The sequence below is a fragment of the Martes martes genome (genome assembly GCF_963455335.1).
Source record: "Martes martes genome assembly, chromosome: 6".
NCBI classification, from domain to species: domain Eukaryota; kingdom Metazoa; phylum Chordata; class Mammalia; order Carnivora; family Mustelidae; genus Martes; species Martes martes.
The window spans coordinates 1,680,400-1,697,831 of NC_137893.1; the positions used below are offsets into that span (position 1 = coordinate 1,680,400).

At 54.1% G+C, this 17,432-nt stretch overlaps 1 protein-coding gene across 13 annotated transcripts in view; it reads right to left on the reverse strand.

Moving 5' to 3' along the window:
* AFDN (afadin, adherens junction formation factor) overlaps positions 1-17,432 on the reverse strand; it is a 136,455-nt gene continuing 119,023 nt past the window's right edge. For 6 of the 13 annotated variants that reach the window (XM_080805337.1, XM_080805328.1, XM_080805336.1 and 3 more), the window contains 4 exons: positions 9,258-9,392; positions 5,854-6,373; positions 2,727-2,811; positions 1-1,964 (listed from right to left, as the gene is read on the reverse strand). In XM_080805337.1, the coding sequence (XP_080661463.1) occupies positions 1,811-1,964; positions 2,727-2,811; positions 5,854-6,373; positions 9,258-9,392 (894 nt within the window). In that variant the 3' untranslated portion in view covers positions 1-1,810. The remainder of the gene's footprint in view (positions 1,965-2,726; positions 2,812-5,853; positions 6,374-9,257; positions 9,393-17,432) is intronic. The other 7 variants (XM_080805330.1, XM_080805340.1, XM_080805329.1 and 4 more) reach the window with 5 other exon arrangements.

Here is a 17,432-nt window from a genome sequence, read left to right on the forward strand (position 1 = left end):
TTAAATACATACAAAGTTTATTAAAAATAGATTGCAGATGAAGCACAGTAGAAATGGGGAGGTACAGCAGCTGTGACGGCCACAGGGACACACAGTCCTGAAAAGCACATGTTCACATCTGACCCATCACTCGAGGGCGGCCCGGCCCATCTGCCAACGGGCCCGACGACACACGCACCCCCCCCCCGTATGCCAGGATTTACATGTACTTGCAGGTACTTCGGTGTGTGTATCAACAGAAAAGTCGCGCATCTGCGTCTTTTCATCAAAGGAAGCGTGGATTTCGTCCCTGTAAGGTGGCCAGTGTTCACGAGCGCCCCGGGTAGGGCCTGCTCCTCCTGAAGCCTCCAGAGCAGACACCCACATCCTTCATCAACACTTAGCGCCGCCGCAGGACTCCCTTAGACAAAGGGAACGGTGAGAGCACACTTCCAGATAAGAACCCTGATCGACATAAGAATATTTACACTCACATTTCAGTGATTTATCGTGCAGCTCTCATTAAAGTGATTTCTACGGCCAGAAAGCCTCCCTCTTCTATTTGAAAGTGTGCATTTCCCTAACATACGTATCTGTAAGAGAACCATCTGGTAGAGAAGAATCATCGAGATCCTACAGCAGGGCTCGTCACGTAAGAGGTTTGCTCATTACAAGGTAATTCAGCACTGTCCGAGCACACGGGATGAAACCAAGTGGGCTCTGTCTCCCCAGCATCAGCCACACGGTCACAGCTGGAGAGACAACAGTGATCACCAGTGACTCAAACATGAAAATTAAATAACTTTCTATTTGATGTTTAAAAAACAAAAAAAAAAAAAAAAAGGCTTGAACTGCCGCACGAGTCTGTCCGACATTTTCAGTCACAGACACCACATGTCAACGAGCCTTCCATCCGGGACAGCCCGCGGCCACGACTCGGCCCTCCTCTGCAGCCCCCCTGCTCAGGCGTCGCTAACCTCCCATCCCTCTCAGATGCTTCCGTTTCTCTCCACATCAACACGGCCCAGCTAAACGTCCTTGTTTCAGGGTCCCCTGAAGAGTCGAAATCCTCTGTGAACTAACTTAACTGCCATCTTCAAAATCACCAATGATTTATTAGTCTAACAATACTCTGGCATTTATAAAAATAAAATATCCTAAGCTTAAATCCTCAAAATTGTCTTCTTGGAGCATTTTTTAAAAAATCACCTATGTAGAATATCCCAGGAGGGCTGTCCCCAGAGGTCACCTATGTAGAATATCCCGGGAGGGCTGTCCCCAGAGGGAAGGAGGACAGGGGCAGGGGCCTGATAGGCATCACCACCCTTTTGGGCTATGTGGGTCTGAGCTGCCTGGGGACCACCCACAGGGGGCGGGTGAGGGGGGCCGTCCCCCAGGGGCTCTCTCTCCTGGAAGGGGACAGGTCACCCGCCGGGCACGCGGTCTGCAGCTGCTCCCCCATAGTGCAAACAAGGTCTGGGCAGTTCAAGCTGGTTCCCGCCCCGCGTGGGGCTGGGGGGAAGACATGTCCCCACTGTGCTCTCCTGCCCTGCATTCTCCCCTCTCCCACTCAGACTTTAAAAAAAGAAACAAAAAACTTATCTTCCTGTGAGTCAGGTAATTAAGAAATGAGACAGTGTTTACATTGTATAAATGATCATATCTTGGTCAAAGAAAAGAACTTCTTGGAACAGGACCGTCTCTGGGGCCCAGCCGACTCCAAAACGGCGCTTCTGTGACTCGGGCATCCCGGTGTGGCCTCCTCGCTGAGCCCGTCCTCCAGAGCCGTGCCCCCAGGACCCTGGGGTGGCCCGGGCACCTCATCCTTGGCTCATTTTGTGTTCAGTTCGTTTTCCAGTTCTGTCAATTTACGAGAGGCTTTTACTTTGTTGGACACATCTTGACCTTGTGAAAACAGACGCTGGCGCTCTTTGAATGTCAAGTTTTCAGGGGCCCCCGAGCTTCCGGGCAAGTCCGCATCGTGGCTGCAGTGGAGGAAATGCAGACATCACTGGTCAATGTGGGTCAGTCGCTACTCCCACTCAGCCGGTCACTCTACATAAGGGACAATTAGGTACTGTTCCAGGAGGGAGACTCACTCCTTGTTAACTTTGCCATTAACCCTTCCCATAAACACAATCGCTGGGGCTGTCATTAGACACGTTCTCCTGACTAAGCTGTTAACTTTCTCCAGCCACGCCCAACTCTCAAGATGCAGGTCCCTTCAATTTGAGCAGGTCGGGGATTCTTCACAGGTAAGTTTAACTAAAGAGGTACAACTTAAAAACACGGACCCGTAAGGAGCCCACATGCAGCTGGGAAGCATCTGTCAGCAGCTCTAGCTTAACAAGTTGCTGTGAGACCCTACACATCTCTCGGGGACTCGATGTCAATGTTCCAAGAACAGTCTGGACTACAGGCTAGGTGAGGCACTCGGTGCAGACACGAGGCCCGCTCGCTGTGTGTGTTCTCAGGGCTGGACTTGGGCAGTCTCACAGCTGTCTGGACACTGCCCCAGACTCCCCGCCCTCGCTGGCGGAAGCACACGGCAGCATGCCCAGCTCCCGCGCGACTTCACACCCGTAAGCCCCATACCCGCAGCCCCGTCTGAAACGCAGCTCTACAGCAATGCAGAGTCAGAGCCTCCAGGCTCCCCCGCTCGCGTGCAACGAGAAACATCCGAGAGCACAACGAGGTCTCTCTCTGTTCGCTCCAGCCTCCTGCAGAGCCAGCCCAGCCGTAAATACCTTTTAGACGGTCTCTCTCTCGGATCCCGGTAAGCATCATGGGCCCCAACAGCTGTCCCAGCCGATCCCATGTAAGAGTTGGGTCCTTTTCCATAAAAGAAAAAAAATCAATGTTAAAGTGCCTGCACAGTTTCTAAACCTTTACTCACGATCAAGATGCAGTGCCACGGAGGAGAACGCAGAAGCCGACAGGAGGCCCGGGGATCTGAAGCTCGAGGCGCTCGGTGGCCCGAGGTACTCGGCGACCCGGCCACGGGCGCATGGCGCTCCGAGCCAGCCAAGCCGTGGGGACGGGCGGGCACGGCCCAGGCCTTAGGCAGCGACGGCCAGACGGGGCACATCGGTTAAGATGCGTAATTAGCAAGAATTCACAGGGACAACCCACAGAAGACTGACTCAAATGGGGAGCCTGTGAGACACTCCTGACGTGAAGGGTTTCCTCACAAAGTGACCGAAGGCAAATGGAAGCCCAGCAGTGAGCAGGGGCCGCGCCTCGAGCCTCTCTTTTCAGGACAGCCACTGAAGCTTTTCGCTACACACATGGCTACGGGTACCAAGACAAAACTCTTTGCACAAAGTTTTACACAAAGGTTCTGCGGCACAGGAAACCCCGTGTTTGATAGAAATGCTGCAGGCACGAGGTCGCCTGACACCGGACAGCAAGCTGTGCGGAGGAGGAGCGCGCGAGCCTGTGGGACACCGGCCCGCGCCCGGCCCAGCCCCTGGGGCGACCGGCAGCAGCCAGCCGGGAACAGCACCGCGTGCTCTACCCACTCCAAAGGGGTGTTCGAGATCAAAAGAGATGATGCGGATACAAAATTTAAAATGTAACCAAATAGACTACCACCACTAACGATATACTATTTAAATCACAGTGCGTGCCAGTGCTGACGTATTCTGTTAATTTTAACATCAGCACGAAAAAAAAATTCCACGCTAGCAGCACATTTTACACACGATCCCACCGAGCTGCAGCACCGCGCGCCCGAGACACGGCGCGAACGCGGACAGCGCTGGGCGCGTCAGGCCGCAGAATCCGCGCAGTGCCTCAGCGTGGAGGTTTTCCTTCTCAGCAGCATGACAATGACCCCCTGCCGGTGTTCTGGGCGCAGGGACGCGCCGGGCGGCCCCCGCTGGCTGGCCGCGCCTCCTCGGGGCACTGCATCTTTCCTGCTCCTCCGCGACGGCCCCTGCGACGGCCGCGTGCGGAAGCCTCCCCTGCAAGTCTCAAAAGATGACACCGTCCCGCACGCCCACGCGGGGTCGCCCACGCCGGACCTCCGCAGCGGTTACCGGCGGAGCGCGATTCTTTCCGATTTTAATTCTACATTTTCCTTGTTTTAGAAAATGTTGTGTTGCATCTTTTGAGCCTTGTTGTAAGAACGATACTTGCTTCTTCCACTGGTAATTTTCTTCACTATTTTCAAAATTAATCAGAATATTACATCCTTGCAGTGGACTGTGGATGAATTAATCCTGCACATTCCAAGTAATCTTCAAAAGAGCTCTAGTCAAAGAACATTTTTTAAAAATACGTTGCTACGCCAGAATGAGACACTACTGATTCCAACTCGCACCCCGATCCTCCTCCTCAAGCAGCCAGGGGAAGAAGCCAGTCCGCCCCCAGGAGCACGCTGAGCGCTCACGACAGAAACCGGCTGAACCCAGGGGCGCGGCCACGCGAGGGGGGTGGCAGCGAGGGGGTCAGAATCGCGCTGACGGGGTGCACACGGCTTCGTACTGTACGAAGGCAGTCTTCAGAGAGGCACGAGCCACCAGACGCAGGATGTAACCTGCTCCGACGTGGTCTTTTCAGTGTGAAATAAAGTAAGGGTTAGTGGTCTGAGGGAAAGCCGGGTGGTGAGCAATGAAAACCCAGCCCAGTATCGCGTTAGCAGCCTCGTCTATGCCACGACACACAACGCGGGTTTTCAGCTTGTGACGTGACACAAGGGGACTGAGGGCATCTTGCTTCAAAAATGACTATTATCCCAAAAATGTCTTTCTAGATATCAATGATAGAAATTTTATAAGAAGACTTGATTCTGGCCGCTGAGTGACTCTGTCTCAGTATGATATCCTGAGACTCTGGGGCAGGTCAAGGCTCTGACGCTCACGGGAAGAGACCCTGGCAGAACTCGTTTGTTCTGGAAGAGCCAAGGTCACGCCTGTTTTTGATTATTCAGCTTCTTTCAGAATCCTGAGTTCTGGGCACGACACCAGGAGCATTTTAAAAGACCCTCGTGTCCGTGAAGACCACTAAATCTGACCGTATTTACTGCCAGCATTCTAATTTTAGGCTAGCAAGAGGAACCTGGTATTTGGGTATTTTAAACATCCCTTCCAGTGCCGTCTTGGACACTGGTTAGGGTGGACGTGCCTGTGGGGGGGACCACCGTCATGCTGGTCGTCAGAGACCGTATTAACTCAAGGCAACTGTGTGCCTGTCAAGGTCTGGGTAGTTGGACCATGACGTGCGGGGAATGTCACGCAGCAGGTGGGAACGGAACCAGCAAGAGGGAAAAGAAGTGATTTCATGATGGCTGGGTTCTATGTTGCATTAAAGCACGACCATCAGCTCAGCGTGGCACCAACAATTCCGCCCCACCTACCACAGAAAGTAGGGGTTGTCTGGTAAAACCCTGCCACGGGCACTTAAGTCAGAACGGAAAGTTCTACTCATGTTAAAGAACGGAAACTAGCGCGTGACCATGACACTGCTGGAAGAACAGCTCCCTCTTTATCTTTAGACACCAAGATGTGTTAAAAAAGCACGCGTTCAACCAAATATGAGTTATTTGAAGAGGCAGCGAATGGAGGCCAAGACCAACGGTACTTCAAGTGACCGGGGAGTAACGGAGGGCCAGCTGCTGCCGGCGGGTCCGCGGGACAGAACCCTACAGGTGGAGCGCTGGGGAGCTGGGGTAGGTGCTAGAAGGACTCTTAGCACAGACAGGACAACCGGAGGCAGGGGAAGATCACCACGCTGAGGCTAGTGATCGGGCGAAATCACATTCCAGAGCGAGTGCTGATTGAGGGGGCCCACACAGCAGCGGGGGGGCAGAGTCCCGATTTTAATCAAGAGGATAAAGAGGGTGTGATTTGCAGTCCCACGCTTTACCTCTACCTTTCGAGTGGCTGGGCTGGTAGAAGCCTGGTTTTTTTGGAGGGGGCAAGGGCTGGCCTGCTCTGTGAGCAGTACTGTTGGCACGGGCCGAGGGTGGCTGGAATGAGTTGGAGAGAAAGATGCCATCGGAGGCCGGGCGCGGCGGGCAAGGGGGCTGCTGTGGCTCAGGGGTGGCGGGAAGCAGAAGGTGCCCGTGGGACTTCCTCGTGCCAGAGTGCTTATCCTGACCTGCCAGACTGCAGGGCTCCTCCTCCTCCTCCTCCTCGTGGTACGAAACGAGCCTGGCGGTGTACAGGGAGTCTGGGGAAAGGGCCGGGGCCTGGAGGGAGGAGGCGGTCCGCTGAGGCGGGGGAGGAGGGGCGGCGGCCGGAGGGGACGGCGACGGGAGCTCATAGCCCCGCGGAAGCGGAGGTCTGCACAGACCCGGCTCCTCCGGCTCCAGCAACCTGCGCTCGGCCTCGGCGTGCTGTCTGCGCCTCTCGGCTTCCAGGCGGCTGTAGTACCCTTCTTCCTGTCGCCTCTGCGGGCGGAACACAGAAGCACGAGAGTCAGAGTCAGGAGGGGAGGACCGCAGGGCACACGAAAGGGCGCATTTACCCTCCGTACCCCACCGCCACCCTGACTGAGTCCAGGGGACAGCGGCATTTCAACGTACAGTCTACGTCGGGACCGGGCCGAGCCCCGGGAACGTTCATCCTGTCACGGGACCATGTGACCTGGAACGGCCCCCAAGCACGGAGCGCGGGGACTCTGCGTACCCCGGGCTCCAGCTTCCGCCTACTGTGCCACTGTCCCCGTCCCTAGTCCTCCAGATCCAGACTGCTCTGCCTCTCCAGCTCTCTCCTCCTGTTCCTGCAGGAGGTTAACTTACCTGCGACTGCTCGACTTAAAGACAAAACAAAACCCCAAACAGCCTCTCGCTGGCTTTCTAGAGCCGGCACGTGCGAGCACAGCGGCCCGCACGCCCGCTTCTCCGCCGCACCTGGGAGGTCGGGGGCGGCCCCTCCTCGACCAGAAGGACCACTAAGTCACCCGGCTTCTTTCAGTTAGTTATTCAGAGAAAAGTTAACACAAACCATCAACTGTAAAGAAAAAATGACTCATTTTCTCAAGGCAACAGTCTAACAAATATGCTTTCCCCAGCTCTTAATTTATGGCTCGGATCGTAGCAGCCTCCCTGACAAGACAGAAAATGAGAGAGCCAGGCGTTAACAGCGACAGCAACACGGAATTCAAATATATTTGGACACGCACTGTACATATTCTTCCGACGTACATCTGCACACACTACAGTTGACAGAGTTGAGATTATTTTCACATTTAAAAAGGCAAGAGCACGGTTCTGTTAAAGATTGACGAAAGCTGTCGAACACACGGAGGAAGTGAGCGTGAGAAGGGGATCCCAGACAGAAGGCCGTGCCTCAGCGGGGCGCGCGCAGGGCTGCGCAACGGAGCGACCTCGCCGCGCGCTCGGCCCAAGAGCGCTCCGCGGGCCCCGGCGGGCTCGGGGACACACGTGCTGGCCGCGCCGCTCGCGCTCCCGCCCCGGACGGCAGTGCCCAGCGCTTCCCCTTCTGAGCGGGGGAACCGCGAGGACGCGTGCCGGCCCCGGGCAGGGCCCTACACCCAACTGCTCACGCGGTCTTCTCACTCTGTGTGGAGACACCTGGTCTGAAGGAGAGACATCCGGTACCTCACAAAGTTAAGTGTTTGCGTGAGGGGGACTCCACTCCAGAAGGGCCTGGATGACCTCTACATCAAGGGGTCAGGAATCGTAGTGTGACACGGAGAACATTTTAGGAGGAAACCAAAATCCCCTTCAGTTACACGGAGAGCAGATACAAGTACATGACCCCACAATTATTCTACTGCAAGAGAATGGCACGTTTTCTGTAACAAAGCAAGCCCGTCAACCGTGGACATTCTGTATAAAAAATAGGTTATTCAGCTTATTTTTACAGTGAGCACTCAATTCTAGGAGCAGTTCCTAAGACACAAGCGTACTTGACACGATCGTGCGTTGCAAACACACAGGCTGCAAAGACCGAGCAGCCCCCGAGTGCCCCCAGAGAAGGTGCGAGAAAGTGCGCTGCTCCCGCGGCAGGGCTGTCCCTGCTCCCACGCAATGGCGGCGGGTCTGTGCGGGCGCCTGGGCGGGCGGAGGCCACCCACAGCCCACGGACGGCAAGACCACATGCACCGCAACGGAGCAGCCGAGGGGCTCACGTTCTGGAAAACTGATTTCGATTCTACTCATCGTGACACCAGGTAAAGCGCCAAGGGAGACCTAACCCTGAAAGCTCAGACTCCTTCAGAAAACCGCACAGCTACTGGGACCCGGCCTTTGACGAGAATATGACGACAGACTTTAAGGAATGGTGAAGGTCTAGAAGACGCAGAAGTCGCGAATTCCCACACAGGTACGTGTGCTAGCATAATTTACTCTACTTTCGTTTACGTGAGTCACATCTCTTCTGTCAATCTTGCTTTCGCTCGTCACAGATCCGCACAGATTCTACCGCTACAAAAAGCTTCCTGAAAGTTCTGGTTCGGGGCGGGGAGGAGGGCGCTCTGCGAGTGCAGCTCACTGGACTATCAAAGGAGTGACGAACAGAAACCGAGCTCCTCCCCATCGGCAGCCGGGGCGCTCCCGGCCGCCCCCCACAGAAGGGGGGCAGCGGCGGCGGTGCGCTTCTCCTGGCCCGTGTCCAGGACGGGCGAGCCCCGCGGGAGGGCCCAGCCGGCACACGCAGCAGCAGGCCGCGGGCCCCGTCTCTCAGAACTGGTCAAATCAGTTGTCATTTTAAAATTCAACTTAAAAAGATTACTTTCATAAAAAAATCCACGTATGGAAACCAAGTCGTAACTCAGGATATTTATCAGATCGTATCCTGGCTGAATTCTCCTCGAATCGTGTTTTCCATAAGCCATCCGCTCTCTTTCCCGTCAGCCTGCAGTGAGTGACATCAGTGAATGATGTCGAGTGCGGGGTGTGAACAGACTGTTACTATGTTCCCGTCGCCTGCCACAGCTCGCACTGCCCCTGCCCGACTCGCACACACGCACCCCCTCACGGTAACCAGCCGGACCACGTCCAGGAAAGGAAGAGCCCAGAGTGAGCGGGCGAGCTGCGAGGAGGCCCACTCGCCATAACCAGGCCTACGAGTTCAGAAGCAGGAGAGAGACAAGACTCACAGGGTAAGAGAGTCTGGGCACAGTTCGGAAGAGAGGTGGGTGGGCCAGGTCGGGCTCAAGTGCTGGGTCCGAGGACACAGGTGGGGGTCCAGGCCCTGTTCTGTCCTGTGCGTCTGAGGACACAGGTAAGGTCTAGCCCCTCTCCCCAGCCCATCGATGGGTTCAGGCTAATCTGGTAAAGGTCTAAGCTGCCCCTAGAGGACCATAACCTTTTCTTCAGCATCTCGCTTTGTTCTCTCCTCCTCCTGGCGGCGCCGCTCGTCCTCCTGCCTGGCGCGGTCCTCGGCTTCCCGCTTGCGCATCTCTTCCAGCTGTTGCTGGCGCCTCCGCTCCTCGTCCTGCAACTGACAACACAGCACCTTGAACCTCCGCTCAGCGCGCGCCGGCCGCGTGCGGCGTACAGGGCACATGCGGACACACGCAGACACACACACAGGGTTCGATACAAGATAACCAGGTTAGGATCACTGTTGAAGGACAGGAAAACACACACATCTTAGAGCTCTACAATTTCAAAATTAAGCTACCTAAGGGCGTGGTGCCCACAGTCCATTAATTTTCCCATTAAACTGTGGCTCAGAGAAGGAAACTGTCTCCTGCATTCGCATGTTAAAGGAGCACGGTTCTTATATCAGAATAAACGGAAGCTTAACCAGCTCCTGGAAAGCAGCAGACTCGGACAACAGACAAAACCTTCAACGGATGGAACTCTGGAACCCGCTCAACCCCCTCTGCCCTCTCCCCCTTGTGCCACCTGGCCTGTGCTCCAGGGGGCTGTGGTGCACCACCGCTGGCTTCCCTGGGGCCAGCACATGACTCCGGCGGGACGGGAGCCTGCGGCGAGCCTGTCTACATCAGCCCACCTGGGCCCGGGCACCAAGCTTCCAGCAGGCTGGCCGAGCCATGTGCTCTCTTTGAACCCCATCAGGAATTCCTTCTCAGCCCGGGGATACCCTCAAACCCTGAGTCAGAGAACCTGAACCTGAAATTCGGAAGGAACCTTACTGTACCTCCCTTCCGCTCCATCACCACCAGGGATTACCCGCTCTGTCTGGGAACCTACCGCTGAGCTCCCCGAGACAGGGTGCTCTATTTCCAGGTAACTACTGGGTAAAAAGTTCTTCTGTGGGTCTAAAATTCACCACCTGATGGTTTGCTTTCTGTTTTTTGTCATTTGGGTTCTGCCTTTTTGAAACAACACAAAACAAATTTACTATCTTTCCTTCGCACCAAGCAAATGCTTCAGGATATTTTCAAAAATTTACGATGTAGCCTGTTTTGGTTTCTGGCTCCTTTATCCTTCTGGTCAGATTTCTCTAAGTACTGTGGCTTCAGGGCACCCCTGGCCAGAGCAGGACGCCCTTCTGTTGTTACAGGCCAGGATAAAGGCAACTTTGAACGCCTGTTTCTCAGTTTCAGTCGTGTGAGACAGAGCTGGCCTATAGCAGTGCACACAGCCCCACGCCACCCTCGACATCAAAAGGAGTAGGTTTAAAATTTAAAAAACTGAAAATGTAACTCAATGGCATCCACCTTAATTGCCAGAAGCACTGTAGGAATCCCTTACATAAAACTGCTCATGGTGTTTTGCAGTATTTACAGAATTACTAGCTATTGTATAAACTGTTCACAGCAGAAAATGGAAACCAGGCTGGAATCGCATTTATTTTTATTTTTTTAAACAAAAACCTAACAACTTCACTCTTGCCCGGTATCTGTGGAATGAACACTTCATCTGGTGGGAAAGTAACAAATTAACTTGTGTCCCTAGACTTTTTCATGTCAGTAAATAACACTAAGACACCTTAGGAAAAAAAAATGAAAACTGCCTCATCAAGAAGACAAACGTACTTAATGCCCTCTTTTAGTACAACCTAGAAAATATGCCCGGGAGAGCGGGCAGGGTGGCTTCTGCAGCGGGGGCAGGTGCTGCTGCCTGAGAAACCCAGCACCGAGGAAGGACTGTCCAATGTCCTGCTCCAGGGAGCGCAACCCCATGCCGCACGCGGGGCTCACAGCCGGCAGCGTGAAGACTGCTCAAGCGTGTTACAGTCGTCGGTCCAAATCATGAGAAACAGTACCCAAATAAAAGTAACACAATAAAATAGCAATTGAGGATACTACGTATTCTACGGAAGAGTAATTCACGGAGGAACGTCAAACTGCACTAATGAAGTGAGTTTTTCTGTTACCTAATAAAGCACAAACTCATTCATCATGTTATACTCTCTAGACCTAATTAAAAACAAGTCTGAGCAAGAAAACCAGTATCCACTGAAACAGCCCACTCCTTCTAAATTAAAGAGGGGTATCATTTTAAGAAATGAGAACAGTTAACATTCTCATAATTATAGGTACAGAATGTTACCTTATGAATCGGTAAACAGACACTTTTTCTTAAAAGATTTCACTCTTCTAAATCTGGGGGGTAAGCGAGGAAACGTCTCCTGGCTTAGGTTCGTTAGCACCGATTTCTAAAGTGGGCAAATGAGCCAGTGCTGGGAGGACCGAGGCGGCCTCTCTCCACTGGGCAGTAAGCCGCTTCACGTCCCCTCATCTTCAAAACACAGACTGCTTTGTTCTTCATACATACGCTGCTTTACTCTACCCTCCTACCCCGAAACCACTAAGGACAGAAGAGAACCCAATCTCTTAACTTACTCCCAACAGTAGCTCAGAACGGTGCACTGAGCTGACATTCAGCACCAAAGGGCAGTTCAACTCGCTACAGACTTCAGGGCTGACGTCCGAGGAAAGATGCCAGACTACGCTCACCCTGCAGTCACGAGCTCACGGTTCCACAGTGACGTGTGTCAAAGCCGTCTGGCAGGAAGGTATGTTCAGGGGAACGGATCGGAGTTGACAGATGGAGAATTCTCACAGAATGAACACAAGACAGCTCAGACTGAAGCTCTTCTAAACCAAGAACTAAGCTGGGATTTCGCGGTCCTCTAAGCCTGAACCAGTTCCACTCCGCTGGTGGGCCGGTCCCCATTTCTCATTTTCAGGTCAACAAAAAAATATGTTGAAAAAACTATGTGTTTATGACTTTGTATCACAAGACACTAACTTCTACCTTGAACTTACAGTAAAAGCCCCATTAAGGGAGAAAAGCACATTGAGCTATCGGAATACAAAATAGGGCCAAGGTGTCCCTTACTTTTTGACATTTTCACTCAAAATGTCAGACAAAGCCTGTTAAGCGGGTTGTCCTTAAGAACTTGGGCAAGACTTTTCTGCCTGTGTTCCTACCCATTAAAAATACCCTAACATTTTAATACCCCATTTCCCCCTGAGGAACCCTTATGATCAGGCAACTTAATGCCTCCGGGCTTTGGCCCGTGACTCCAGGGTCCAGGGCAAGCGCTCAGCTAGCAGCGCCACACAGAGAGCGCTGAGGGCGGGCTGTCCTCCCTAGGAGAGCCGTCCCCACCATGCGGGCAGTCCGCCGGGAGCCAGCTCCCTGCCCTCGGCACAGCCCTGCCTCCGCCTGCTCAGTGGGAGCACGAGGACGACCTGATCAGGAGCTGCGGGAGCTACGGCTTAGCTGCTCCGACAGTCTGGCGGCAGGGACAGGACGTCACCTGCAAGGAGGCCGCGTGGCTCCAAGAGCCCAAGACACGCACCCGCGGTTCTCTTCGCGCAAGAGCCGCATGGGACACAGAGGTGAGTCTCGTGTTCTGCTCCGGAACACGGGTGCGGTGGTCTTACTGTGAACGTGCTCTCTGCATTCCTGGAGCAAGACGGCCCACCCTTTGGCTTCCGCTGCCCTCTTCTGCGGCCAGGCGCTCCCGTGGGAAGAGGCAGGAGCAGCCCGCCTCCCCGGACGTGCACCCTGCCACTGCGTTTCCCACGAACTCCTGCTTTCAGTCCAAACCCTCCCGTGCCCAGGTCGCTCGGGCCTGCCCGGTTCCTGCCGTCTCACGCGAAGACCAGCCAGGGAGGCAGCTGATGAGGGCAGATCTAGCCTGGGCCTTCGCAGGAGGAAAACGGGAGAGCTACCAAACTCCCTGAAAACATCCCTTCGCTGGCACGGGGCCAAGGCAGAGGGTTTCCCCGTGCGCAGTCAGGTCCCGAGTCAGCGGCTGAGCCGTTGTAACGGTACCGAGACAAAGCCCGAGACCAGCCAACACAGAGCCTGTCACACGTCACGTCTATTTCTAGTTGAAAAATGGGTCCTAACAAGAACTTCACGAGCAGGAGCCGTTTCTGTCCAGCAGGTTCTGAAACATATATAAACTGAGGACGCCAGTCAGAATCCTGTCTCCTGGGGCGCCTGGGTGGCTCACGGGGAGCCTGCTCCCTCCTCTCTCTCTGCCTGCTTCTCTACTTGTGATCTCTGCCTGTCAAATAAATAAATAAAATCTTAAAAAAAAAAAAAAAAGAGTCCTGTCTCCCTGGCGCCTGGTGAATCTCTTCCACACGGGCCTTGCCGCTATGCTCTACCCACAGCACACGGCTGTCACGAGGGGATGAGTGATGTACGGAACCATCTGGAGAGCTGGGGCAACAGAGGCATGAGCTGCCCATCCTGTCACCAGATAGAAGGGACCTGCTGCCCTTCGCCCGCAGCCAGGGGAAGCCACGGTGACAGGTGCCCCCCCCCCCCAGCGCCGTGGTGAAGGGGAGGCCGGGCGGGGCCGTGGGGAGGCGTGGATGAACTCCAGAACTTTGTGGCCATGGGAAGACTTGGACGTGTCTCTAAGGGACAGGGGAGCCACTGCTGGGTTCTGAGGACTCTGGAGAGCCGCCACTTCTTTAAGCAGGATCCCTGTAGCTGCTGCGTTGAGGAGAGCCTGCGCCGGACAAAGGCAGAAGAGGGACTCGGCAAGAAGTCCTTTGCAGTGAGGAGACGGCACTGGCTCGGGCCGGTGTGGGTGTCCGGGGCTCAGATTCTGAGAAGGTGAAGACGGCGGGATTTCTCAGTGGACAGGGACAGGGCTCATGGTGACGAAGGTTCACCGGAAGGCCATTCAAGAGTCTGCTGCCACGGGCACGCCAGAAGGCACAGGTGAGCACTTGGGCGGGCATTTCGGGGGCAACACACGGGGGTCTGCCACGACCTGTCTGACTCCCGGCGGAGGTGAGACGTGGGCAAGTGCGTACGGGTCTTTGGTCTGAGAGGGCTCGGGCCAGCAGCGTGAGTGGGGGTCTCAGACCGGGAGGCGGCCCTCGAAGAGCAGAGGGCAAGCAGAGCCAGGCCTGCCGAGACGCCGCTGAGCCCAGCCGTCCTCCCAGTCGTCCCGGACGCTCCGTATGAAGGGCACACCGCAGGCCCCGCACAGGGGACACTTCTGTGTCTGTCACACCTGCCACCGCCCTTCTCCTCTGAGAGAGAGGACTGACACCCAGCAGAGAAGGACTCTCCACGCAGCCTGCAAGCTGACAGGACTCTGGAGATAAGGACACTGCTGGCTGTCACATTTGTATTCACTGGGGAATCAGGCTAAGAAATGCTCAGACTGAGGTAGTTCAAGTCAATATTAACACTCAAAATAGTTACCTTTTAAAGAAGGAAAAACTCTGAAGTGTGTCTTTAAAATACAAATCTTGCTGTAACCCTTTCTCCCTGGGCATCACTCCTCTGCACAGAGGCCTCTCGCCGGCCCACGGAGCTGGGGACCCCTCAGCCAGTGCACCGGTCAGCACCCAGCGTGTAAGGGACACACTGCGCGCGTGTGCGCGTAAGCAGCCGACACCGAGAAACCGCTCTGAGTGTCCGACCGCCTGCCGCAGGTACACCTCCCCACACCGAAGTATGGAGGGGACATCTGTGTTTTCTGTCTCCTGTGGGAAAAGTAGAGCTAAAGCCGTATGCCCCTCAGCCGTCAAGGAGGGCAGCTGTGTCTGTGAGCGACTTCTCTTTGGAGCAAACAGTGCCGCCACACTGCTTGAATTTAAAGAAAAAAAAAAAAAAAAAAAAAAAAAAGAAGACAAAGGGCTTATCTGGTGACATGGACTTTGGGACTGTTCACAGTCCCGTGTGACGCTGTCCGTATTCACTTGGAAGCCGGCTGACAAAAATGACCTCAAGAGAACGTCACGGGTACGCCAGCAGGACGTGACTCTGGCCGACGACACAGGTGACAGTACTTGAGCGTCGCCGACACTAAAGGGCAACCAAACTTCCCCGGTACGGACAGCGGACGCACGGAACTGACAGCAGGAAGGGCTCGGCGTTTCTCGGCCAACAGTCCACTGTACGGCTGATAAACGCAAGTCCGCCTGGGATTATTAACGACAACACGGAGTAGGTGTCTACCGAAGGCTCGTGTGCCACCGACAGACGGTGCTCTCCTAGAGACTTGCGCCTTCATTGGCAAAACAATGTGAACACGAATTCGTGTGCGTTTCTAATAGTTGATTATTCCAAATCTATCACACCGAGGTAGTAAGAATGAAACACTGTTCACTGCAAAATTTCTTGCATTTGCTCACGTATTTATGACTACATAAGAATACACGGAATCGGTTTTATGCCTAAAACTGAGAAAAGGTCAAAAACCATAACAGACAGTACAGTCAAAATGAACGGAGGGAAGCAAAGAGGAACTAATCTAAACACACTGAGAGGCATGCTCTGGAGAGGACGCGGCTACGCAGCCTGCTCTGGGACACCCCCAGGAACCGCTCCACAGAAACACAAAACCACCACCACTGAAAGGAAAAAGAAAATCAAGACAGGAAAAAAGTACCAAAGGGAAAGAAATGAGAACATACCAAATCTAGAACAGAGATTGCTGGCAGAGCAGTCTGCTGCAGGTAACAGAGAAGGAAAAAAAAGAAAGACGAAGTGTGAAAACACGTTCAGACCTGTCCGCCACCGCCACCGGCGTGTTTGCTGCTCCCACGCGCCATCGGCGTCTGAAGGACACCCCAGCGAGAACAGCAAACGCTACACACCGGCTTCCCGAACTCAGAAACAGGAAAATGTCCACAAATGCATTACACACTTGAGTTTCATTATTTGTTCTTCTAAGTAGAAGAAACTTTAAAAAGCACAATTTCCCTAAGCTCTCTTACTTGGAAGACTAAGATATTAATCTTAAACATGATTAGTGATAAATACACGGATACTTTTAACGAAATCATCGTACAAAACTTTCCAAATGTCGTAATTCATATGAACAGGCTCTGAAGCAGTCACTGTTGAGCTGTCTGGGAAGCCTGGCGGACCGTTACTAAGAACTCGCTGCGAAGAATAAGCATAGACATGCCACAGAGCAGGTGCTGACTTTTTACTAGGGGACAGGTCACCAAGGTGAAGGTTAATGATGTCTGCTGCTTCACCAGAGACATCGGATTCACACGCAGCGTGGACCGCAGCCAACACGCTCTCCAGTTTCGGGGGGTGAGATCTGAGGCCGGGAGCGCACTCGGCTCCTGCGACCACCTCCTGCCACTAGCAGCACCGGAAGCAGAGGACCCTGCACCAAGCACTCAGCCACCGTGTGCATAGGGGAGGCCGGGGTCCTGACCCCAGAGTGGAGACTCTGCAAAGAATTTTGGACACTGTAAGTGACCCATTAGTTACCTGTCAGTTGCTCTTTCAAATTTTAAGAATGTTTATTACTGGTGACTCAGATAAACCCATAAAATCATGTCACAGGTAAGATCTGGGCTTTTGAGACACCACAGTGTTCCTCCTGAATTTGGGGCCGAGTTCCACATACCTGTTGCTGAGAATATGTGCGTAAGAAGATGTGTGTGACATGTTTCAGGAAAATAATCTACGGGGCAAACTCGAAAAGGGATCAGACTGGGGCTTTACGTATTAACAATTATCTAAGATTAGGCTGCGTCCTGACGTGGAAAGACAGAAACGTCAGACTGAACAGGTGTCTGCTGAGACCTCTAGCAGACAGCCCCAAATCCCCGCTGCCACTAGAAACCAGACCCAGAAGCCACGCTCCAGGCTGTCTTTCCCAGATCACTGCGCTGCAGACAAACCCACGGACGTGCCCGGTCGCTCAAGTGCCTGTCAACAGTGCTCTGGATGGGGCACCAAGGACTCTCAAATTTGGCACCTTAAGGGATCTACTGTGTTCTACTAACACGGATTTCACTTCTGTTATTTGATTGGGAAGAACAAGTTACTTTTATCGAGGGGCAACGGGAGTAACACCCCAAACTCTCAGCGTCTCTATCCTACCATGGAAGCAGAGGAGCTTGGTCTCGGAGGAACCCGCCTCCCGAGAACGCGCGCCCCGCGGAGCTGCTCTCTGGTACTGCGGTTCTCAGCAGTGCTCTTTGTCACCGCCGTCCAGGGCTGATAATCGAGACCAGGGGTGAGCGCAGGACCTGCCGGCCGGCCGCCTGGGCAGCTCCAAGGAGCACAGCCCCCTTGCGGTGCGGGCGCCATCTCCCGCAGCTCCGTCGCTGGA